The sequence below is a fragment of the Tubulanus polymorphus genome, chromosome 1 (genome assembly GCF_964204645.1).
Source record: "Tubulanus polymorphus chromosome 1, tnTubPoly1.2, whole genome shotgun sequence".
Lineage (NCBI taxonomy): Eukaryota > Metazoa > Nemertea > Palaeonemertea > Tubulaniformes > Tubulanidae > Tubulanus > Tubulanus polymorphus.
The window spans coordinates 10,134,942-10,161,464 of NC_134025.1; the positions used below are offsets into that span (position 1 = coordinate 10,134,942).

The 26,523-nt window shown below is 38.5% G+C and overlaps 3 protein-coding genes across 3 annotated transcripts in view; 2 read left to right on the forward strand and 1 right to left on the reverse strand.

Annotated features, from left to right (window-relative positions):
• The first annotated feature begins 406 nt into the window (after positions 1-406).
• Positions 407-11,753, forward strand: LOC141913139 (serine palmitoyltransferase 2-like). Its single transcript, XM_074804602.1, has 13 exons — positions 407-536; positions 1,136-1,309; positions 3,201-3,355; positions 4,028-4,173; positions 4,650-4,774; positions 5,629-5,722; positions 5,842-5,947; positions 6,460-6,679; positions 6,759-6,885; positions 6,974-7,109; positions 8,135-8,264; positions 8,430-8,537; positions 9,084-11,753. Exons 1-13 carry the CDS (start codon positions 417-419, stop codon positions 9,114-9,116), a joined length of 1,674 nt encoding a protein of 557 aa, XP_074660703.1. The 5' UTR covers positions 407-416; the 3' UTR covers positions 9,117-11,753.
• A 200-nt stretch (positions 11,754-11,953) lies between these two features.
• On the forward strand, positions 11,954-19,553 carry LOC141907120 (uncharacterized). Its single transcript, XM_074796694.1, has 5 exons — positions 11,954-12,137; positions 14,139-14,501; positions 15,234-15,362; positions 16,653-16,882; positions 17,356-19,553. Exons 1-5 carry the CDS (start codon positions 12,110-12,112, stop codon positions 18,598-18,600), a joined length of 1,995 nt encoding a protein of 664 aa, XP_074652795.1. The 5' UTR covers positions 11,954-12,109; the 3' UTR covers positions 18,601-19,553.
• An 809-nt stretch (positions 19,554-20,362) lies between these two features.
• The window catches only part of LOC141905844 (autophagy-related protein 2 homolog B-like), a 38,205-nt gene continuing 32,044 nt past the window's right edge, over positions 20,363-26,523 (reverse strand). The window contains exons 35-39 of the mRNA XM_074794908.1: positions 26,380-26,462; positions 26,178-26,299; positions 25,934-26,088; positions 25,444-25,590; positions 20,363-23,079 (exon numbers count right to left, since the gene is read on the reverse strand). Of these exons, the coding sequence (XP_074651009.1) occupies positions 22,846-23,079; positions 25,444-25,590; positions 25,934-26,088; positions 26,178-26,299; positions 26,380-26,462 (741 nt within the window). The 3' untranslated portion in view covers positions 20,363-22,845. The remainder of the gene's footprint in view (positions 23,080-25,443; positions 25,591-25,933; positions 26,089-26,177; positions 26,300-26,379; positions 26,463-26,523) is intronic.

The window sequence follows — 26,523 nt, forward strand, 5'->3', positions numbered from 1 at the left end:
GTTCAAGTGCATACAGTCATTTTTATGTCAGTGGGATGAGGATAGTGGCAGCTGCCCAGGAAAGAAAGATCGCCTCTCCACTAGAAAGTTGTATTTTTATTATTTTATTTATTCAGGTAAAATCTGCTTGGTCTGACTAGGGATTTTTTGATAAGGATTGAATAAACCCAAAATCATGTGGGTCGGCACTGGCTGATAGAACCTCACCAAATTGAGGTAAGTGAAATCCGAGTTTAAGGATAGGAAAGTATGTTAAGAAACCAGAAAAATTGATTTCGTTTTTGTCAGGTTAAGACGAAGTTTGTAATATCGGTCGGACTGGAGTCCGGCGCAGCGCCGATATTATCGCGTTTAGTTTTGAACCGGCTAGTGGCGCCGCCTTACGTCGGGCGTTAGGGAAGCTATTCGTCGCGAAGATGGGTGATGGCAAGGGCGATACGACGCTTGAGCTGATAAATAACGGCTCTTGCGGCGCGAGGAACGGATTGAATCACTTGAAAAACGGTACTATCAAATGCCACTCTAAGAAGAAAGAGGTAAGCCGGCGTTTGGATTTATTGGCAGGATAATTTGGAAAAGTTATGTAATATTGATATGTTTTGACATGTCAAAACATAGTCTGTACAAATTACGCACATCTCTGAATGTAATTCCTATGTTTTTATGGTTTGGTCGTCGATTTTACATAGGCCTAATACCAGATTGTAAATAGCTAAACCCAGAAAGCCTTCTTTAAAGTAAAATTTGTTCGAATTCAAATTACTAATTACCTAGTGACTAGTCAAATCACAATTTAACTATGATATTGATATTTGTCATTTTGAAGGAATAACAGTCGTGACATGTTTGAATTGCTTGCGCTTTAAGTTTGTTACCTATTCCACATTCTTTGCGCTTCTTTATAATGAGATGGGCTTTGTGTTTGTACAAAAAGTATCTGATCAAGAAACTGAATTTCTGTCATTTAGCCTTAACATGAAATGCTGAGTCTGAGAGGTGTCGATCCTCCCAAAGCCAGGTTGGGTAATTTTATTATGCTATAACAAGACAAGAGCCCCTTTTTTATTAAGAGTTTAGGAAATGAGATCAACCTGTTTTGCATTTTTCTAATCAAATTTTCAAATTAATTTTTCAGAACTCAAGTGGCATGTTTTATCAAAGTTTTGAGGAGACCCCACTGGTAGTCGCTGTCATCACGTATATCGGTTATAGTATCTTGATCATTTTAGGGCATTTTCGTGATATTCTACGGAAATTGGGAATCGAGAAATCGCGAGCCATCTCCGCTATGAAGGAACCGATAAAGGAGGTAAACATTGCTTATTGTTGTCCAGAGATATAGGCTTATACTTGACAACGCCATTTAGCTTTTCATTCTGGTCTTGTCATAACCAAGGGTCAAATTTTATGAAAAGGCTAGGATTAACCATTTCAGTACATACACAGTGCTGTGCGGTGTATTAATTGGTGATGGACTTGGCTAGTACGCCGTATCATTGTGCATTGATATTGGCCTGTATTTGGGGGGGTTCAAACAAATACGCCTGCCCTGCTCATTGACGAAGTTCCGCCCAGATGCCGGCCTTAAGAAAATTTGAGTATCGGTTTCAAAAGATTCACCCATTGGTAACACTTTCTCATTCGTTTTCCTTCATATTATTTGCCTGCTTCCAAACTTGGGGCCAAATCGTAGGCAAAATTCACCCCAAATATTACTAGTTGTGAAATTTCTCCTCTTAGCATCTTTTTGAGTACTCCCCGGACCCGACATCAGCGTGGACAAAAAGTTCCACTTTCACGAGAAGCAAACTCCCCAAAAACATGGCTGGTTATGGACTTGTGATGTTACTAGTAATTAGTGAATATCTCTTGGAAGTTGGACCTAGTAAGTGTTGAAATATAAGTAGGCCTACCCGGTAATTAATGATAAACCACAGCACAGCGGTCCTCAGCGGTAGGCCTGTTATGTAGAGCACTGGGGTGGAATTTTTCAAAATCTTTAGCTTAAGGTTTGAATTGTTGTCTCTTCATTGAAAACATAAAGTAGGCCTAACCAATGGCAATTACACCAAAAATTTGGGTTTAACTTTTTCGTGAAACTGGGCCCAGCACTTGGAAGCAACTATTAGTCAGCGTTGATATGGAGAAATTGGTAATTGGTTTTAGTTGTGAAAATCACAAGTTGTCATTCTTCTGGTTTCATTTTCTCAAAGTGGGTTCATGGATAGGGAAGTCTGAATACCAGGGACCGGTTTCACGAGGCCTTTAATCAGTGCAATAATGTGGTTGTTGAGATCATTAGAAATGAGAAAGCGACCACAAGACAAGTTTCGTATAACTGCTAGAATACAGTATCTTAGATAGACTAGTAGACAACGCGAAATTGTACAGTACAATCTATACACGTAATTGTAATATTTTTCTCAAATTTTGCGACTAAAATGAATCAATCGATGAATGCATGTCAGATGCCTTGAATTATTCTGAAATTCATACCCACAATTGGATAGGATTGAAATTTATATCATTTGTGGCATAGTTTGTACTTAAGTAACAGGTGGCATTTATAACATGGATTTGAGTTTTCTATTGATCATTCCAAAAATGTGGTGGCATTCGTGTCGTTTGAATTCATAACAAACGGATTTCGATATCCTTGATGGTATTCAATTAGGGCGACTGCAAATTAATATAAGTGTCTATGCCTTTGGCTATGCGCTCTAATCAGCGTTTATTTTCATATTTGATTCAACAGTAATCAATGTTTTTCATAAAAAATGTGCTATGACTACACTCATGCCTTGTTCAACCCCCTGCCACACTAGACCGGGTGCGAAGCTACATGCGCAGCTTTGCCGCACGAAAACTTGCGGCACCAATCAGATTGCTCGTTGTATAATCGCTGAGGTAAATTTCAAGGAAGAACTATATAACCTAAACCTAGGCTTAATTAAAACAGGATATCTGATTGGCTGATAATACCATCACCTAAGCTGCATCACCTAAGCTGCGCACTCGGTCTAGTGTAGCAGGATTTCATACCTTGACAATCTCGATGCTATCAGGTTCGAATCCCTGCCGGGGAGGATGGTCGCCTCCAGTTACTTTTATCGATGTAGGCTAGGCTTAATTTCAGGGTTCGAGATCAAGTCCGAGCACCGTTATCGCCTATGACTTGTATTGATCATTTATTTTCGCAGGGCTTTGTTCCGCTATATCAGAGCTTCGAGAATTTCTACACACGTAATTTGTACACGCGTATACGGGATTGTTGGAATCGGCCCATATGTTCGGTGCCGGGCGCGTACGTAGAACTACTCGACAGGGTCACCGAAGATTACGGTTGGAATTTTAAGTAAGGCGTTTTCTTTATTTTATTCGGCGGCGTCCAGTTTTGCCGTCTCCGTGCTTTTTCGAGTCGTCGCCGATTTCATGTGTCTCAAAGTATCCTAATGAGAATGAGCAACTCAAAGTTTTGAGGAATAGGCAATTAGAAATGTTTGTAGTTTGTACGTTAGACTACGTCTAAATTGGTACACTTGAGACCAGGGGGCCAGTTGCTCTGTCGAAAGTGGTCTTAAATCTGAAGACTGGTCTTGAGTTGTTAGATTGGCTATACAACTCAGTTGGTCTTAGACTGGTCTTAAGTCTAAGCCATGACTATGCAACCAGCCCCAGGATTTTTTTACCCAATTAGGCGGTTGCCAAATCAATATGGTTCTACCAAGATAAACACAGTTCTGATTTAGGAGTCTATTTCAATTGGGCTGTGAAAGTGATGCAGTCACTTCCTTGAAATTAGTCATTTTTTCCTTGAAAACTCCTTATATCCAAGGAATGACTTATCTGTAGGGACCCTGTGATAATACTTTCTGAAAACTGTCTACCCAATACATTGTAAATCAACATTGAATTGATTGATAAAAATAAGAAATATTTAACATTAGATATCTGATTATGATTATCATCATAGGATTTTTCCTGCACCTTGCTATTGATATTGCTACCTTTTTGCTACTGATAACAGATTCACAGGAAAGAAAACGAAAGCGATTAATTTTGGCTCTTACAACTATCTCGGGTTCGCTGAAAACAAGGGATCATGCGCTGATGATGCGATGAAAGCTGTAAGAACGTATGGAGTCGGAATTTCCGGGTCACGACAGGAATTAGGTGAGTGTTTACCTTAGAATGGATTTATCCTTGAGGCGAACACTGATTTTATAGACATCTTAGTCTCAAAAATCAATCCTTACGCTTGATGTAAAAATAAGGTATTTTAAGGAAAATATCAACTGATTTTAACGATTAGATTTGGTGTTTGATGATTGTTAGCATTGTCATAGGAAACATCTCCTTACATGGAATTGGGGTTAGGCCTACCAGATTTTAAAAATAAATTATTGAAGTAAATTATTGAATTAAACAATTTTCCATATACCGCATATACTTATGCATATTTTGTAATCACATTCAATAGCAAAATTCTAGCTCGTGACAAGTTCTATGATCGTGGGAATTTCAAGGCGATGGTCTAGTGAATATTTTTACCAGCGTGTGTTGAATATTGAAATTTCCAGATCAATCATTTAACCAAGTGGGCATTGTGTCCCTAGACCCTTAGTTTAATTTTCGATATTTCCTTAAAGGAAATTTGGATATTCACCTGGAACTGGAACGGAAAGTGGCAGAATTTGTCGGCAAAGAAGCAGCAATCACGTTTGGAATGGGATTCGCAACTAATTCGATGAATCTGCCGGCGTTAGTAGGAAAGGTGAGTAATTCAAATTTGACAGTATACAAAGGGTTTTCTGCATAACCACGCCAGACACATTTGAAATGAAAAAAGCCTGGCTGGTTAGGCTATAAGAGGTTGATGAGGTTGTTCTTAGTGCGTAATGTGGTATGAATCGCGACTGGTATCTAGACAATTCAATTGCGCAGAGAGCCCATCTTAAATCTAGACCACAAAATAGGAACGCTGTTATTATTTTGGCAGGCATTAGTAGTTGCCGTTAAAAACAAATGCACCGGCATCAGAACTCCCAGTCTATCAGCTATGAGCAAGCAGACGCTGAACTTGAATGGCACTTAATTACTCAATTCTGGCCAGTGTGTTCTGGGTTTTTTCGAACAAGGCAACTAGGAAAGGCTTCATGTATAGGAAAGTCGATATGCTTTTAGATTGTTATATTTCTGTTAACTTTTAAAAAGCATTTAGAAACTGTTAGGAATCTGAATATACATTTGATGGTAGAAGAACAGCGTAAAATAGATAGTAAGAATCTATAGAATAGCGATAGGGTTCCTCTTCTTCTGAACAGTAAGCCCTACTAAACCCTAATTGCGAAGGCGAACTACATGTATTGAGAATAAGATAAAAACCCACTATTTACAGATTAAAAGAATTTAAAGACAAGAATTTATTTATTCAATCTAAAATATATACAAGGCATGACGTTTCGATCTCACCCTAGAGATCATCGTCAGGTGTCACACCTTAATCTTTTAATCTGTAAATAGTGGGTTTTTATTTAGTGGGTGGTTATCGTTCTATGTATTGAGAAATTTTAAGGTAAGGATACCCTGTTATTGGCTATTCAACAAAATCTTTTGATATACTTTCAGGGCTGTTTGATATTGAGCGATGAATTGAACCACGCGTCGCTCGTGCTGGGTTCACGTCTGACCGGTGCAGCGATTAAAACCTTCAAACACAACGGTAAAAACCGTTCTCAACAGATAATGAAATTAAATCATTTCTTCACGAGACCGGTGAAATCATTCCAAACTCGTTCATGTATGAAGTTGTCGTAATACGGGCTTCTGTACTTCTTATAGATATGGCGAATCTAGAAAAGAAATTACAAGAAGCGATCGTCTATGGTCAACCGAGAACTCACCGACCTTGGAAAAAGATTTTGATCATTATTGAGGGGATTTACAGGTACAAAGAATCCTGAGACCAGTTGCTCGAAAGTTGGTTAGAGTTAACTAGTGGATAATTGACATAGCGACAATTGAAAGCTCATTGCTACTATGGTATTTATCAGCTGGTTATTTTCGACCAACCTTTTAGCAACTGGCCCCTGCGACTTTTCAAATTTTTGATTGCAGGGTGGCCATTGACCTGGGAAACTCAGGGAATCATAAAAATCAGGGAAAACTCTGGGAGTTTGAAAAATTTCACCAAAAACCTGGAGCTCATTCAAGGAATTTGGATAATGTTATTGCCCACGTTTTGCTTTATTAGTGTATGTGATTCACTGAAAATGAATGAATTGTAACATTTTAAGCGTAGAAATTTCTCTGATTTACTCAGGGAATTTAGTGTCATCATTATGGCAAACTCAGGGGATTCGTATATCGGTGGAAAGTGGCCCCCCTCTATTGTGACCCTAGTTGCTAGGTTCATTTGTGCTCTGGGTAATCAATGATATTTCATTGTATCAATTACAGTATGGAAGGTTCAATAGTTAGATTGCCAGATATCGTACGCTTAAAAAAGAAATATAAGGCGTACATCTACCTAGACGAAGCGCATAGTATCGGTGCGACGGGTCGAACTGGTCGCGGTATCGTGGACTATTACGGATTGGATCCCAACGACATCGATATCATGATGGGAACGTTTACAAAAAGTTTCGGAGCCGCCGGTGGCTACATAGCGGCTTCAAAAGTCAGTGTTACAAACATCTGTCGCTGCTTAAGGCTTTTATTCACCACGGGTAAACTAATTTTTCTTTCGGTATTTGCAGCAAATTATCTCTCATCTGCGAGCCCATTCCCATAGCTCTATCTATGCATGCAGTATGTCGGCACCTGTGGCGCAGCAAATACTAACCAGCATGAAGATTATTTCCGGCCAAGACGGATCCGATGAGGGTTGGTAGCACTGCCTGAGTAGCTTCTATCCTTCGCGTATTCGAAATTTGAAATCTTTTTACACAGTGAAGCGTTTTTCTATTCGCAGGTCAAAAACGAATTCAGCAGCTAGCGTGGAATACGAGATATTTCCGACGTAGACTTCAAGAGATGGGATTCATTATTTACGGAAATAAAGATTCGCCAGTCGTGCCGTTGTTGATTTTCAAGCCTGCTAAAATAGCGTATGTTTTGCGTATACTTTTTTTTTTTCTATGGCTCGATGCTTTGAATGATTTGTTACGGTGTTTCATTTTCAAGGTTTCAATAAGACCCGATTTAGGAGAGAACTACAGTTGAACCTCGTCGATACGATTCTGTTTAAGATGAAACCTATTTACTACGATCATTTCCAGCATGTCCCAGCTAACATATGTATTTCATTCAAGCTTTGGATATTACCAAACCTGTTTAACCCTTTCAGTGTGTCTACACTGCAGTGTATAAATCAGTGATAAATTTTGCTAGTACACCGCACTGCCGTGTATTGATGTAATTAGTAATTAGTAATTCTCTCTTGAAAAATGGTAGCACCTGTCAAACAGTGAAATACTAGTAACTAACGATACACTGCCTCGCGGTGTGTACGCACTTGAGTGGTATTCCCGTTATTCAACACACTAGGGTGGAATTTTTTTAAATTTTCAAATTATCTCCAGCACTATAAGGTATTAATTAGTCAGCACTTTTGCCAACAAGATTCATATTAACGAGGTTCCACCGTATGGTCTATTTTGAATTATCAATAAATTATTTTATGTAGTCAATTAACAATCTCATAAATTGCGTTGGAAATAATACATTGTATGTACTTAACCTCTTCACTACCACGGATAATGTAACAACCCTCACCAGGATTCGAATCCGATGACATCATTCAATTCAAATCAATTGGATATATGAGCTACCAATCCTCCATGCATACGTAAAAATTAAAACTAGTTGAAGCGAACTATTATTTAGTACAGCTACACACCAACGGCATATTGACCAACCGCACCAGCAATCTTAGTAATCACGTATACTTGCGACGTAAATATACGCAATGCATGGTGAAAGAAGGTCATTATTTGTGACTTAAATATTCGTCACAAGTGATAATGAAGAGGTTAAGATTTTGTTTTTGTCGTTTCCCTGCTGAACAGTGAAAAACCTAGTGCTGTCGATGTTATCGATGTTTCACCTGATAGCGTTTTGTTGTAATTTTCAGTGCATTCGGCCGAGAAACTTTGGAACGCGGTTTAGCTACTGTTGTCGTCGGGTTTCCAGCGACGCCTATCATAGAATCGCGAGCTCGATTTTGTTTGTCCGCTTCTCACACGTATGAAGATATTGAAAAGGTTGGGTTTTTTTTATTTCACTTTAGCCGGCTCGGGACTTCTTCAGTCCCAGTGAATACATTGCATCTTTTGTTTAAATGTTTAAAGAAATTCCCTACCAAGCTAGCTAAAATTTGTTCCAGTTAACATTAATCCTTAAAAAGAATGAATACATTTGAATTGCAGGCATTAGAAATTGTGAGCGAAGTTGGGGACGTTCTTCAACTGAAATACTCTGATATCCGGAAAGTCCCATATTCAGAATCTGATGTTGATTTCTATGCAGCTCATTTGGTAAGATGTAGCGTAATTGATGGCACTTTGCTTGTCATGGCACTGTTCAGAATAAACTTAGTGCCTTGACAGTGCATCATACGAAAAATGTATATGAATGAATATAAACACTTGAAAATCTACTTTATCTAGATATAAGCTTATCTTATGAGAGTAATATGTTTTATGCAAACGAGATTGGATTTTAGGCTTTAAAAAAATGATACCTTGTTTCTCTTAATCGGTTGGGTTGTTTCGAAAAAAATTTGTAATCAGTTCATTTGTTTTGCTGCCGGGTCTGTTATAGTTAACTTGATCATGATTTTGCAAAAAGTAGTGTACAGTGTAGATAGGCGGCTGGCCGGGTCAAATTTGAAGCCCAGCGCGAAGGAGAAACAAGTATCAATTTTTTGGCCTTACAACATTATATATATCTTGGGTACAACTTGAGATATTGCTCAGTGCTGTCGACTTGAGATTATGACTGAGAAAAATATTGACCGTTCAAATTGTTGTTAAGGGTTATAGCAATATGAATTTATCAAAGTTCTTTTTTTTTTCTTACAGACACCGAAAACCGTGACATCGCGATCAGCCTAATGTGACAGACATCACTCCGTGCTTATCATGATTTCTGCAGAATATTTTCAATCAAAGGGAATTAGGGATTTTATATATATTTCATCTAAGGTTTACCAGTTACCTGTTTTACATTCTCCCGACGATCATGTTTGAATAATGTTTGATACATTAGGACTGAAACCATTCCATTTGTTACCTTATATTTCCATATTCATTACGAACTGCATGTTGAGACCTTGTTGGGTAAATCAGGACCAAGCACTGGGACCTGGGTTTTACATGTCATTTTCATATCGGCAACCATAAATCAGTCTTGCAGACTTGAGATTTAAGCATATATTATGCTTGAACTCTTGAAAAGCAGATCATAATACATCTATCATTAAAATTGACAACTTTTAATTCTAGTATCTGTTTATTCACACGTAAAATACAGGCAGTTCATTTCTTCGGAGTTTGTTAGTTATTGTTTCTTAGAAGTTTCCTGTGACAACCAGCAATTCACAGCTTGGCAACTATTCATGATGTTCAACTACTTATGTGCTACATTTTATCGTAGCAGGTGTTTTTTGACGTTATTAGATGAATTTGTATATAAATTTATGGTACCGGTTTTCATCTTTATGACGTTGAACGAACTAATTAAAATATGTTTTGATAGTTTCTATAAATTATAATTGATGATTGGTGATTTTGTAAGAAATGACGAAACTCGCGTTTAATATATTGCTTTGTAAATTAGAGAATCATTATATGCACAGGTACTATCTTAAGTGTACGTATATTTTTTGATATTTATTCAAGAGACACTATATAACATAATAATGAGGTTAGTCAATCCAGAGATATTGTTTACATCTGGATTTTCATTGTACAAGACATTTCACCTGAGCCACTTCAGATCCGATGTATTCATTACAGTGGTCCTTGCGGTTTGAAGAGTATGTAATATTGAAATTACCTATAGACGTAGTTAGTTATATGTCTCCATGACGGTATTTTGTATTTCATACCCGAATTCAAAATTTTGAAACTTGAAATTTTGTATACATTCATTTGGCCTACGAATTGATGAAAATGCAGGAATGTTAAATACTTTCCATAACTCATCTGGTCAAGCTGTTACGCTCTGTTTTGAATATTTGGCAGCATCGGGAATCGATTAGTACTTTGACATTAATACGTGTGTGTGTGTGCATTATGTTCTTTTATACGTATAGCTTAAGTTTTTTCTATGTAACTAACGTGATCGAATACTGCTCCTTATATTGTATAAAACTATATATTACCGAAGTCGTCCATTGAGATTGCTGTCTTTCATTGGGTTTATGCATAATCTTGGGTTTTAATTGTAGTGTATTATTACACACGGCACAGCTGATATTTTACAGCTATTTCAAAATGTTGGCATTTGTTTCGATGGACTTGTTTTACAAATTGTGAAGGGTTCACAATTCGATAGGTTCACTGTGTTATGTCAATTAATGAAATGTAAGAGTTTTTTAGCCATTTTTGCATGTTTACTTTATTTCTTTATGTATATATTTTACGTATGTTTACATTCTATGTTTCATTCATGAATTTCAAAGCAAATTCCTGGCCACAACCCATCATCTGCGCTTGTATTTTTTGGCTGTCGTAAAGCAAACTTGCATGTGGTTTCACCAAAATTCTTCAAAGTCTTGGTAGCCTTGTACAAAAACAAGTACTGAAATATAGATTGAAGATTAGATTTCGCAGTAATGAATATGCACATTATGTTGCTTTTCCAGGAATTTAAATTTCTCATGGAAAATACTCAAGTGTGTTAACAAAGATCCATATCATTCATTATATTTATGTCAAGTTATGTTATTGAAGTTTTTATTCAAAAGTTTGAATACCATAAAGAAGCTATAATTGGTATGTTAGTGAGAATTCTTTAATTCCCTTTTCAATAGTTGTGTCGCTAATGAGTTACAGTAATGATACTGCTTAAGAATATGAAGCTAGCGTAACATGTTTCTTTGGACCAATTATTCCGTGATGGTTAACATTAGTTTTATTCAACTTATCCCAAAGTGCTGCGCTATCTTATAGAACCACCCCTTCAAACATTGACAATTTTTCTGTGATGTTTGTTGGGTTTAAAATGAAGAAGTTCCTCGGATGACACAAAACAATATGTTTTCACAGGTGGAAAGTCTGAGGGGGTGCATGTGTATAACTCTTAACGATAGCTTGATAAGTTTATGGGGTCGAGTTTTAACTCGAAGAACTACTGGCTGGAAATTGGGCAGATCCATGAGGTTAAGACCTGGAGTGGGGATTTTGACAAAACCTGCATGCTTATGGTCACATTAATGTTAGATAGATATATTTGTATACCATTCTCATCATCATTATTAATTTTATAAACAAGTGTTGACTGCTTAAAGTGTATTGTTATTTTTAAGTTGTGAATAAAGAAGGCTTTGATTTTCTTTTTGATCTGAAATGAGTTTTTATGGTTGCAGTGAATTTTTGATGATTGTTATTTCATCATGGATGGCGATATCGAGGAATATCTACATTGATGAATTATTAAGAAATGAAAAAACCAGTTTAGCCTTATTTAACCCTATATATGACATGAGCTAGGGAATTAACTTTTTGTGAAACTCAAAAATTTCAAAGTCTATATTTCTGAAGAGGGAACATTGGCTTTGCTTGAATACTACTAAGGGGTCATGCAGTGTATGAAAAGATGGTCCTATAAAATTATGAAAATGACATCTTGTTTCAAATTTAATAAAGCAAATCGAGATTTCAAATTTGTGAAATTAATTTAATTGAATGCTGACCAATGGTAAGCGAGTGATTCGGTTGAGGGAACACACACACGTGTGTGTGGTGTGGCGGTAAATCACACCGCGTTCGCTGTGTAGTCCCCCAGAAAATCAACTGTCAACTGAGACTGAGAGTGAGCTCTGTGTACATTTGGCGCCGATGTCTTCTTAAAAAGCGAAACATTGCAACATTTGAACTGAAAGATGAGCGCTGCAACTCCCACTACTACCGGTAATAAACAATTTGCATGCGCGTTGGAACAGTCAGGAACACTTTCCAAAAACGGCTTATTCTGCCAATTTCGGCGTTTTCCGCAAATTACGGCAGAATCAGCCGTTTATGGATCACTCAGTTTTGAAACTTTCACAGTCGTTTATGGCTTAATCAGCCACAAATAGTTTTTTTGCGCACTTCCGGTTCAATTAGCGCATTGTGCCGATGACGTCATAATCTCGAGCAGACGATAAGCTTTCATATGACGCTAGGATGGAAATTTTTGAGCTAGGTAAAGTGGTCAAATTTACGTTTTTCTAAATGATTACGTCATATGAAGCCCAAAAACTCCGGGAAAACTCTCAAAACTACTACAGCATGAAACAAGTTTATTAATCATGATTTTTGTTAGAAATAGATTTGGGAACTAATTTTAAAAACTATTATAAAGTTTTCAAGTAAACGTTGCCATGGATACACATAAAAACATTCGCCATTACTGGCGTATTCCGCCGTTTTTGGCGTAGTTAGTTTTATAATCGTAAACTATTAAGCCATTATTGGCAGTCCACTTGTTATATATGAGGATTCCCCCACCCACTTAGACGTTTCCCCTAGTGTCTACGCGGTACTTTTTTCGGAATAAAATAATTAATTTGCTGAGGTGAACGGATGTGTAAATATTATATGTTAAAAATAAAAATAAAATTATTATTATTATAATTATCATTCTCATAAGACAAATCAATCATGGATGTATAAACTAGTGTATCAAAAATCTAGTTTTAAGTTATGCCCATGGTCTTATCTTGCCTAATAAAGCATAGAATGGTTGAGGGATATATTGGACTGCATATGATGTTGGTTAATTGAAAGTAATTAACATCTTCGATGCCTCCAAGCTAATTGATGGATTCTTGTGATGGATAGTGATTGAATGAATTGGTGGCCGATGACGTTACAACTCAAAATCGATACAGCTGTATCTAGACTCATTTCAAAATACAACAAACATTTTCGAAACAATTTGGGATACATGTATGTATATATTTATTTCATAGAATACAGGTATACAGAAAGAACAGAGTTCAAATACATTTGCCATCGGAAACCCATACATTTATATTTAATTCTTTCTTGAAGCCTGGAACGGATCAATGAGATCAATTTTTCGGCCCAAACAAATGTATGCCAGCAGAAAAGCGATGATGTCATAATAGGGACTCCCATCGAACTAAGCATTATAAATAGCACCTGTAAAACTATCTAAGCTAAAAACGCCGTTTCTGGCGATGTAGTTTTAAAAACTGTAACAGCTGAAAACGGCGGAAATGGCGTTTTTTAAGAACAAGCCAAAAATGGCAGAAAACGCCGATTTCGGCTAAATTGGCAGAAGCAGTTTAAAACTGAGTAATCCATAAATGGCTGATTCTGCTGTTATTGGCGGAAAACGCCGAAATTGGCAGAATAAGCCGTTTTTGGAAAGTGTTCCTGACTGTGGAACTGGGAAGCCTCCGCAATTTTAGTTTGTGATTATTGAATTGCCGCCGCTTGAATAATTGCCGATTTTTGACAGTTTCTAAAAGGCCTATATGTTGCCGCAGCTTGCTGATTTTAAGATTTTGATATTTTGCCATGGCGAATTTACTTCAATTCAAAGTACAAAACCGTCAGCTTTCACTGCTGCAGTCCTGCACTTCTAAGACTAAAACCACTGACCACAGGGACTTGACACGAAAGAATTTTGATCCCTCCCTCACCCGACTCAATAGTTGAAGTTTGGCGTTGAATAGTAGCTCGGATTATCCAATATCCCAGCAAAGTTGGTCGGTCGCACCTGCTCCTTTGGCCTTTCCCATCCATACAGTATGTGTATCGATGCTAACCCTTGGAGAATATTGAATTCACCCATTCAAACTCTAGGTCAGTCTTGTGCCTCGGGGGGGGGGGGGACTAGGAATGTACATAAATAGAAAATGTCATTTCTTATCACTGGAATGTAATAATTTGATGTTATAGGCCTAGCTGAGGGGTCGCAGCAGCTGGCCGTTAAACAGCACCGGGATAGCGATACGTCTGGACATCACGTCGCAGCAGTTACTACGACAACCCATACAAACGAACCTGAAAATAATGACGATCAAAATATTGACATCAGCCGCGTAGCGACTGACGACCCAGTAGACTCTGACTGCACGACTACGAGCACGGGAGCTGGTTCAAAGACTTCGGCAGAAAGGACCCATGATGACAAAACTGGTCAACAAAACTCGACGAAAAGATCGCAGCACGAATGTCTGAGTCCGTTTACGAAAATTGAGCAAGTCAAAGTCGAACCTAATACGATTCCGAACACGACCACTCTTCCGACGCCATTCAAAGGTAGGCCTAAGTTTGAATCTTCTGCGGGATGTTTCGATTTGTGTTTGACCTTGAGGTATGCTGGTTCTCCATGGCGTTTATTGTTGGGTTACAGGTACCAACAATTCAATCGACAATGAATGACGATTCCTAGGGTTAAACCTAGATAAAGCTCTTTTTATTTTGAACTCATGGCTTTGAGTAACATATTGCGAAGTTTTTTAGCCCAGTTGGGATTTAAGTCCCAGCAGGCTATTATGTTCACTTTTCGTCACTCCAACTGTTATTGATCAAATCTTAGGAAGTTTCGCTTATATGCTTATGTGTGGTCTCAATATTTGGTTGATATCTACCCTTCATCTGCAGCCCAAAAATTGATTTTATCGGAATCAAGCTGGCCAACTTGTGGCCACTTCAGTGCTAAAGCATATTTTTGAAGTTATCATGAGAAATTTTGAAGACGTTTTGATTTAAATCATCATGAGGTTTGGTATTGGTATGTGTTGTATGTATCGGCCTAGCATCACAAAAAATCTGGTCAATTCGAGAAAATTTTGCCATCTTTTTTACCATATTCAATTGCAGAATTGTAGCTTATGACATGTTCTGAGATTGTGGCTAGTTTCAAGTTAATTGGCGTCTGTACATGTTCACCAGGGGCATTGAATTTTAAAATTGTCAAATTTTCGAGCATTTAAGACCACTTTTCCAAGTGGGCATAGTGTTCCGGGACCACTATTTGGTGATTTTAAGGTTTCGGAATGTATCAAATGGATCCGAGGTATAGTAACTTAACGACTGAGATGGATGCATCGAGGTACCAACGACAGACGGACTGGTGGCCTTATCAGACGATCGCAGCTACAGATTGTAAAATACAATGTAAGTTGGTCTCACGTATCAAGTTTTATTCCTTGCTATAATTCGTAACCGGGGGCAGTCACTCATAATAGTTAATAAAGCATGGACTCAATTAAAGTTGGACTCAACTCATGGAGTCCATCATTTAAGTAATCTTTTTAATTTCCAGTTATTGCTGGCGAAAATACGATAAATTGAAAGCTTACCTATAAGTTTTAATCCATAAACTTGTTCTCTACATTTCCAAACATTGAGTTATAATATAGTATTTTTGTAAATAGCTTTCTTTCGGGGTGCCCTATATAATTGCCCTATTTTGGGGGTTCTCTTCTCTCTGAATCGGTACCTAGATCCGTTCCTGGGCCCTGCAGCATAGCATATCTTCAGTACAAAGATTTCACAATATTTGACATGTGCTGCTGCTGCTGCTGCTGCTGCTGTCTTTCAATAGGGATTTTTGACTAAATTATAGTTATACACAATGCTGTGGGCTACACGCCATTGATTCATATCAATTGTACACCATAGCTGTGGTACATGCAGTGAAAGAGTTTCAACAAGTGGATACATCCATCGTAACAAGTGGATATATCCAATGTAACAAAGAAGTTGCCACCACCACAATGTCGTCTGTCCCCTCGTTAAGGCTAAAATACCTTGTTTCTCATTTCTGCTGAGCTTAGAACTTGACCCGGCCGGCCGCCTATCTACCATGTACATAACTTTTTTTAAAATTTTCATCAAGCTCACAATAACAGACGCGCCAGTTATAGGAATGAAATAAAGTGATTACAAATTTTGTTGCAGTTTACAAAAGTGCAATTAGGAGAAACAAGGTATCATTTTATTCTAACTTAACCACTTTCGAGCAACTGGCCCTGGTACTTCGAGTTCAACGAGTCAAAAACCCTTTGATTGTCCATAAGCGATGTTTGGCCACGTTCGGCTATAAGACACTTCCTATTAGACCAGGAGCCACGGACATTTTATTCATAGGAAGAGAGAAAAATTGTTTAACATGCCCAATTTGTAGGAAACCACCCGAGTAACAACGAATGACGTTGCTGCCGGGTCATAGCCTGTACCTTTGGCCTAGGCGGGCCCCTAAAAGGGGTGTAAAATTTATCTTTATTCAAAGATCATTAGAAATGCATAATTTTAATCGATAATCATAGAAATGAATGTAGGTATATCATTTTTCAGCATGACAGCAGTTCTTTTCTGTACCGGGGCCTAAACAGTGACATTTTTGGGGGGGCTGAAAATAAAGTTATTCAAAGATAGCGAGAAATGAATATATATATATTTTAGGTCCGCCTTTTTCAACTTTCGGCGTGAATACGGGTTTAATGTTGCCGCCTCGGCCGCCTCTAACTCAACTTCAACAGCAGATAAAACGCCGACGTATTCAAGAGCGCATGCGTCTGTCCGTTGAACAGCGACAAGAACTCGAAGAGATATTTCAAGAGAAAGAATATCCATCAACGGAATTCATGGAGGTGTTTGAGAAGAAGCATAACGTTCCGATGAGGAAGATCAGAGTAAGTGTGCTAACTGGCTTAATAGATGGTGTACACACTTAATATATGGATCATCAGAGAATGAATCAACTTTATGAGAAATCTGGATTAAACATTATATTTTGATTACTTTTTATATGTACATTTAGAAATATTGACGATAAGTTTTCCCGACCACTGCCGGTATTAAATCCCTGGAAATCGGGGAAAAGTCAGGGAATTTTCTTTTCTTTAAAACAGTCAGGGAATAATGAGGGAATTATGTATAAAAAAAGCTTAAGATCAAGGAAAAGTCAGGAAAATTTGTTCAGATTTCTAGATCTCGTGTAGAATCAAACAGTTTCCGACTATGTCTTAAGTATTTGACTGTGTTAATTGATTGGATTCTTTGCAGATCGTGCATGTCCGGGCATAGTCTCGGGGGAAAAAAGCAAATCAAATGCATGTGACAAGTGGCCACCCTGTTGAAATTTTTTCTTGTATTTTCTTTGTAGGGATGGTTTCAGAATCGTCGCGCGAGAGAACGTCGACAACTCGTCAAGACTCAATGTCATGCCGTCAAACCATTGCACCAAATGCTGCGTCCGGCGATGAACATGACGACGCTGCAAGACCTGAAAAACTCGTACATGTATAACCCTCGCATTTACAACCAGTATTACCGGCCATTACTGCCTAATCCGGTGTATTATTCACCTATGTTACCTCAGTCGTATATATCCGCCCAGCAGAATAGAACATTCTCGTCTAACACCGCGTTGAATTACAACCAATACGTGAACTTCGCTTTCATGCCGCCGGTCATGTCTGCCGCTACCGCTACTGCTACGACGAGCGAAATTTCGTCAACGCCTCCTGAACCCGATTCGACCAATGGGGACGCCGCTTTGCCGCCGCCACCGTCGTCGTCTGGTAACCCGAACCATATGAAAGAGCATTGTTCGCCGCATTACGATCCGTTGTTTACGATCGCGAAGGAAACCGGCGTTTTAGACGGTATGTGTTGCGGTAATCAAGCGGCGATGTCGACCGCCATCGATAAACCCGAGCACGCATCGTGGAACGAGGCGGCGTACAACAGCACCGGCGACGGTTCGTCGTATTACAATCACTACGGGTATTACAACGCGAAGCCGTACCCGGAAGATTTGAACGCGTACGTGCTCGATCTGTCGATGAAACCGTCGCCGCGAAATAACGGTTCTCGCGACGAATCGGACGACGTCGACGTAAACAATAACCGATTCGCATCGACGCCGAGCATCGTCGGTATTCAACCTCTCTCGGCGGAAATGAGTCGTCCGGCGACTCCTCGGCCGTCGCTTTGCGGTAACGAGACGCCAGCTCGGGAATATTTCGGTAGTTTGCCCGACGAAGAGAAATGTCATCTGTATTCGGATATTCTCAACGATGACCATTCGGAGAAGTCGCGTCCGGTTACTCCGGTATTATGGCCTGGTTCGGCTACGTCGTCGGCGTGTTTGACGCCTTCGGCGGTGTCGGCTTTCCATCCGTATAACTCGTGGCGACCCGCGTGCGCCGCTGCTCCGCCGGCTGCACCGGCTCATACGGAACTCGGTTTCGAGACGCCGCCGCATTATCTGGACATCGATACGCATGATTACCCGCTGTACGAGGAGAACGCGCAGAAAACGTTGAACACACCGCCGACTGTGAGCGATAATGATAAGCAACAACATTCGCCCGAAAAAGAAAGCGCCGCGAACAAAGACGATTGAGCTAAGGAATTTTACAGCGTTTATCATGGCTGTTGAATAAACTGATAGGTGTATTAGCTTTTCTGTGCTGTAGAGTATCGAGGTGGCTGAAGTAATTTCGTCTAATTTCTCCTGATAACTAAATTATCTTCTCTAATTGTCAGCTATAACATGGTTATCAATATGTTTCAGCACTACGGTCCCTCAAATACCTCAAAAACCATATTGTATTTCAAAATTCAATTTTAAGGGTATAAAAACCTTAGAAAATCACTGATTTCTTTTACATATTTCCTAATTTGAAATGAAAGCATACGAAGAGGTTGTGCTAACTAAACTACTTAATTATTGTATGCTATCAATACATTGTATTACAATTCCATGTTGGCATTGATGCAATTTTCAATTCTGATGTTGGAAATTGGTCCTGCTACGCTTAAATTGGATATTTTTTGTCTGGATTTAGTTAGATTTTCATACGTACGGCACATTAAGAAAAATATATAATCATGAAGTTAAATTGAATATTTCAATGCGAAAATTATTATAAAAAGATTATACATTATATTCTGTCGTTGTATATGAATTAGTTTGAATTTTCTATGATTTTGTTATGATTGAGAGTTGATGCATTTATACTTTATATTTTTTGTTTGTTTCGTAGATTCAATGATTTAAAAGGTCTCCCGAAAGATTACCCAACTTGTATGTTCTGTAAATAGATTTCAGATTTGACATCCACCCTTTGTTCAGTATTATAACGTCTTCAATTCTTGTCGCTCCTCGGTGCAATAGTGATAGTTTATGCCGATGTGGGTCCCAAGACCACTGTTATATTTGTACCCCTAGTTATGCAAGATGGTTTTGTAATTCAATTTGTGCTAATCTCAACCGTGTCCATGTTAGATAGCACCAGTCCAATCGGTAAAGAGATTTCTACATTTACGTTTGTTCGACTCATTCTGTAATATCATTTCTACCTTAAGTTTTGAAAATTTGTAATAAACAATTTTTGTTCGAAAACCTATTTTATTGTCCTGGGTTGTTGCATTACATTCCTTGTTCAAGCAAGCTGAATTGGATTGCGTGTGTATGATGGGGTGGTGTCAGTACCAGTGTCCCTAGAGGCAAGATACAAGTCCACATATCGCTCACCCAAGAGCCGTTGGGTGTGACTCTTCTAAACTGCTGAGCTTCCCAGGGAAAGATGACTAAATGGTAGTGATGAAATGCGCAGTGGAAAGTTGGCCAAAGTGTGATGTCAACCAGTTGGGCCCATGCATAACACCAGACAGGTATAGAGTACATCTTATTAGAGCTATTCATGTGAACAGCATCTTTGTTTGATTGCCGCCTGCTGGAGCTCACGCCAACACAAACCCTGGCCGCAGACCCTTCATCGGTCGAGTACATCGCCCACAATTTCTTGGGCGGACAAGTTCCTGCTCAGCGCCCACCAGTCTGATTGGCCAGTATCTAGCCAATCATCTGCGTGGTATTTATAGAGCAAACGTGTTTGTGTTGCCGTGAGCCCCAGCGAGCTCCAATCGAACCCTGGCAAGCGAGGATAGTGAACAGTTACACAAGCATACTACAAATTCAGTGCTTTGCACCAGGTGACCATTGACGAGCGCATCGAAACACTACGAATCAAGCTAACTCATTTCATAGCTCCACCAGAACTCTCGGTAAATTTATGTAGTAACCAGATCAGTTGTATTCCGTGAAGAGGACTCACTTGAAGTAAATGAAGACAATGACGGTGTAAATGTAGATATTCTGGAATACTTGTATTTGCAACATTAGCCGTTTATACATTTTTACAAAGCGTCTATACATACATAGTATATACACAACATTTTTCTTAAATGGTTAATAATCGTTTTTTCATTGCATTAGACACTTCATTCGTAAATATATTTCGGATGAATTTGAAATAACACGCTCTTTAGAGCACGACAGAAGAAAACTACTGGTAACATTTCAGACGTTGTTTCCGAATATTCACTAGAACAATTAGGTAATGATGCAAATGTCAGCGTTACAGTTTCTTAAGCACCAAGATGATTCTACAGGTTATTATGTAACATCGAAACAAATAACAATACATTCAAATTGTTTAAAATATGAGAAAAAATGATTGATATACCAGTAGATTGTAAACTGAATAATGACTGCATGGCAAATACTGACTGAATTATAGACCAGTCAACTGATTTATATATAATATATATAACCAAACAAAAAGTCAAAGAACGCACATGAAAATAAATGAAATACAGCCACCTTCATCGCGCAGCGTGATTGGTTGATGGGACTTCGACATGCAATGTGATTGGTCAGCTAATGTAATACATGCACAGTCAGGTTCCATTGAAGTCGGATCCAGCCGTCCCAACTCGAAATCCATTCACATCGCCAGGGGCTTGCATTTGAAGTTTGGAGGGGAATAATAGCTTAGATCATCCAGTATCCCAGGTACTATTTCTTTTTATACATACAGTACCTGGGATATTGGATGATCTACGCAACTATTCACCCCCAAACTTCAAATTCAAGCCCCTGTGATCATAATCAGTTATCAATCACTCAATGAATTTGATCATGGTCAACAGTTTTCCAACCTTACTATTTCTAGAGGATACAGAAATTTCTCATTCTTATCACGAAAGTAGCTTAAATTGTATGATTGTAAATTTTACGACTCTTGGCACATAGTAGTTCAACAAGCAGCTTAGAAATACAAGTTTCAAGGGGATAGCTCGAGTTTGTGAGTTACTTTTAAGATGAATAGATGAATGAAGAACCTCGACGCAACAAAGTGAATGAAAATTTTACTCTTAAAAGATACAAGGAACAAATATTTTACAAATTCCAGTCAGAATCTATGAATGATTACTACACAGAAAATTCACATAAATTTCTGTACAGTGCATCCCACAAAAAGGTTGTCAGGAAATTTTTTAATGTTGATTTCATTGTACATGTAATGATTATATCCGATCTTCTTTTATCCACATCTCCTAGTCATGTGATGACTGAGCAGCATTCAACTGATTTTGACAGGGAGGTGGGACCTTATAAATACTATACCCGTAATTGGCACACAGTTATCAATTTTCTAACAGACAACCTTTTTTTGGGATGCACTGAACGATCTCATAAATACCGCGCTAACGCCACAGGAAAAGTTTCATATGTTTATGATACCGGTAGCCACTATCATAGACACATCAAATTCTTGAATCCCTCTTCAAGGCCCGGATATTCAGTTACAGTGACCAGTGAATAGATGTTCAAACCAATTTAATTTTAGCTTTTTACTATATTTCAGCAACACAGCCCCGAAGCACTTATATCTATCTACGGTATATAAGCCTTATAACGAAATACCGTATTTGATAATACCAAGTATTTTCTATCTGTGTATCGATTACTAGGCCCACATTTTTTTAAATGACATGGAAACATTTCTCCTTAGACGTGGAGTTAAGTTATCTATTATAGACAGGGGCGGAACTAGGGGAAGGTCTCAGGGGTCGGGTACCCTGCCTTCCCACTGAGGTTGCCCTTTTCATCAAGACAGAGATCGTTAAAACCCGTAAGTCTGACACCCTTCATCCTCTCGGGATTTGCATTTTCTGAGATGTATTTTTTTCATAAAAGTCTTAACACCGAGGGTGGGACCTGCCTAATGGCCTTTGACATGGCTCCTATTTCAGAGAAATGCCTTTCATTTTCTTCTGGACCCTCGCCTTCCAATTTTCCTAGATCCGCCTCCGAGTATAGAATTATAGTACAGGACTCAACCTCACTCAGTCACATTGGAACATACATCTACACCACGTGTTTACAATCAGAGATATTGGAAGTTTCTAAAATAAACCATTTAAATTCTATCAAATGAGGAGATGTCTACTGAAATATTTTTCCTCATGTAATCTGATTCCAATAGAAAAAATATGTTAATTATCAATACAATTCTTCGACGAACAATGAGTCATCAATTGAATGCAAAACACTTTGAATAAATAAATAAATAAAAAATTACTCGATTAAAATGTACACGCTCCATGTTTGCATATCGACGATGAACCGAAAATGCAAAATATCGAAGAAACGAAGCAGCCTTTCAGTACACCGGATACAATGACTAAGTAGTTCATTACGAGTTAAAATAATCTAATAATTCACAAGACCAAAAACAGTGCGCGCACATCCAAGCAACATGTCCAACATCCACTCGTATCTAATCATCAAAATCAATCATAAACTCTCGTCCTGTTTCCATTTTTCTTCTTGTTCTTTCTTGGCATCGGGTAGAAGTTGATTTCTCATTCCGCCTAACACGTTGGATGTAGCCTCCGACACGAGTATCAACGGCTGAACAACTGTCGGCGGTATTTGTCGTAGCACTCCGCCGACCGCTCCAGTGACACCTTTCAGTTCGTGTTCTTCTGTTGCTACTTTGACGATAGCATCAGCGGTACCGGTAACACCCTGTAGAATAGAAAAAGATTTCGATTTTGAGTACCACTTATGAGACTATGACCAATCTTTGACACATTGTACCTATATTCAATACACTCTTGACCCATCATTACTGTCAGGACAAAAACCCCTTTGGAAAACATCCCTACATCCTATGACCGTTAAATAATACTTTACAACCTTCTGGAAATACAACCCTATGGCAATTGATCAGGGCAACCATCCAGAATTTTTCAAAAATTCATTATCGACACAATGTATGACGATTTTAATCCCCAACAAAGACCTACTAGAAAATGAAAAGTGAAAAATGAATTGATGATCAATTCCCCAAATTCATATTTTGATTACCGGTACTATCGCAAATGCACTCGGAAAGAAAGGCCAAATGATTTTCATATCAGTAAGTAATAATTGTATTTTGTGAAAACATACTGTTGTAACCTAGGATTAAATCGATTATCAACATACCAAAATCTTCATTATAATTGATTAATCAATCTTGTAACTGCAGGGTAAATAAATCAATATCACTGCCAAGAGATTTTTGACGATCGATTACAAAAAGGGATATTCATTTCAATGATTATCTTACAGTTCATATTCACATTCGAAGCAGACGGATTCAGCAATGATGACATCATCTACGAACACGACCGTGGTTACCACGATTACATCGCAGACGACAGATTCGCGGATTTATTGGTGCATGTTTTGGGATAGAAAACCTAGAATTCTATTGCGTTCTCGACCGATTGGATTCACGTTGGGCAGAATTCTGCGATTGCTCATCCGACTGATCGGTTTCATATTGAACGCGATAACGATCGTGCTTTTGTTCAAGTGTCAACGTCAAAGATCGGTACGTACTACGTTCATATATCTGATTACGCTCGGCATTTCCGACGAAATCGTCGTTCTATGCGAGCTACGAGACTTCTGGTTCGACATTTTTAACTTTCTTGTCAAAACTCTGCGGTTATATGCGAACAGATGTCGTTTGTTGCAGAAAGAATTTTTCCACGCAAAGCCATCCTGCCCGTTTTACCGTTTTCATTATTTCATGACAATCATACCGAAATTTAAAATACCGCAGTTTCATCCGTATTTCGAGGATCCGGCGCAGTCATTTTCGAATTGGATCATCATCGCTATAGCGATCGAGCGTTATGTCGCGATAAGAGCACCATTTTTTCACCGGCGACATTACACGACGCGAGTACGCGCATTTGTTACAACTCTAGTACTGTTTATATCGTACGCGCAGAATGCTGAACAGATCGCCTTCAAGATGATTAGAATTGACCGATACATCGCATCCAGAAATTTGACTCTGTCCCTGTGGTTGATGTCGCCAATATCGCGAAATCGTAAGCTGACTTATTTCACACAGGTGCCACGTTCATTGATTCAAGATGCTATTCCAGTTCTATTCGTCATCGTATTCTCACTACTGACGGCAGCCACTATGAGAAACCGAAGCAGAGGCGTAGCCCTTATTTCTTCGGACAACAAACTCTCGAAAACTGCGAGTAAAACGCTTTTATGTGTCATCCTCATGTTTTTGATAATGATCACTCCTGTAACAGTAACGTGGAATTTGGGCAATATTGCTAATGGTCTCAGATACTTATTATATAATGATAAGAAACGCCAGTGGACGAAAACCTTCGCTTATGCAATGCTTTTCATGTATACATATCCAAATATGATTAATCAGTTTGCGAGAATTCTCCGAAGGGCGGTGCATTTCATGAATTTCTTCATATACCTATACACGCTGCCTGTTTTCCGTACCGCATTCATTGAGTTATTTCAAATTTGCCATTGTGGTTGTAAATGTCGCCGTAGCAATTGTCCCAATTTCAGGCGTAAGGAAAAATAAAATTCGAAGGTCAACATCTTGATCTAAAATTAGCACTCTCTAAACCTGCTTGCACCTATGTTCTGACTTCATTTACAAGTATCTAACTCAGCAGTCAGAACCTTGCTCTAATGCAGCAATATTTAATAAGGTAAAAAATCTTCTTCGGCATATCTATCAAATTTTTCATATCATTGAATTACTAAAATCAGTGAGATCTGTTTGTAAATAACACACAACAATGAATTGGGTTCTCACATAGATTTGAAAATAAGTCTCTCAACCCGCAATCAACACAAGTTGCGCAACCAGCCCTAATGGACTTATTTTTGAATGGATGAAAATCAACGTTTCAAGAAATGAAATAGGAACTGGTGCTGAAAAGATCCTCGAACCAAATTCGAATGGATTTAAAGCCTACTGTTATTCTAAGAGCAAAGAATCCTAGAATCTAAAGTCCCAAAGTCCTTAATTTCCCATACAATATGATGTACTTTGTTATTACTTACCTCTTTCACGACCATAATTGCATTCGAAACACCTTCCCTGATATCAGATGGTTGAGCCAATCGGCAATGTCTTTTATAACGCTTGATTCGGTTCAAGCGTACGCTCGGACCAGGAGATACCATGTCATAGGCCATTTCTGCAGCATACTGAAATCAAATTGCAAACATTTATGCGCATGAAGTAAGCAACTAAAGAGAGTGCTTGTTTGCTAGGCCTGCAAATTTTCATAAGATCATTTTTAACATATGTTCATATAATTCTATTCTAACATATTGTTGCCAAATATGAAAATCTATAATAAATCTGATCTGTACCACATCTGTAATCCAGATTTTCAGCAACCGCATTCCAGAAATTGTTAAATCTTTGGTCAAAAGTAAATTGCTCCACACAATTCAGCAAGGCAAATATGCCTTTTTTATTGCATTTTTATCAAGAATTTATAACGCGATGAACACCAATATCTAAGTGTTTCTAAGTGTAGCCTACCTGCACGCTGAGGACTAATCGTTGCGTCAGTTCTAAAGCGGCCATTGCTGTACAAGTAGTGAACGAATGCGCTCCGCGTTGTATTCCGCGAACTATACGACCATCTTTCTTGTACTGTTCAATCGGCAACCAGAACAAATCTCGAATTCCCTGGACTGAAAATGATAAAACATGGGATGGTTTTTTCCTTGAATGTTACATCTACTATCTCAGCATGTTTCTACCCTACAACAACAGTACTTACATAATTGCACAAATGAATGCATAGGTCCTACACCGCCTAGAATGCTGGGGAGCTGATTAGTCTTGATGTCCTGAAGCCAGTCATTGATGATGTGCATCATTAGTCTGTCAACTCCAAGAACACTGCAACAGAAGTAAAATGTACATATGGTACGTCCTACTTACCCAACATTCCGGTAACCCCCTAGAATGGCTTTACTCACCCATGTCTATAATTCAATCTTCTCAGACGTAGCTCTGAGCAATTCAACTGAGCAAGACCAGCTAGAAGGCCAGCTATAGTACCCTATAAGTGCATAAAAAGGCCATGAAGTATTTCGAATGGTACCAAAAATACATATGTATTT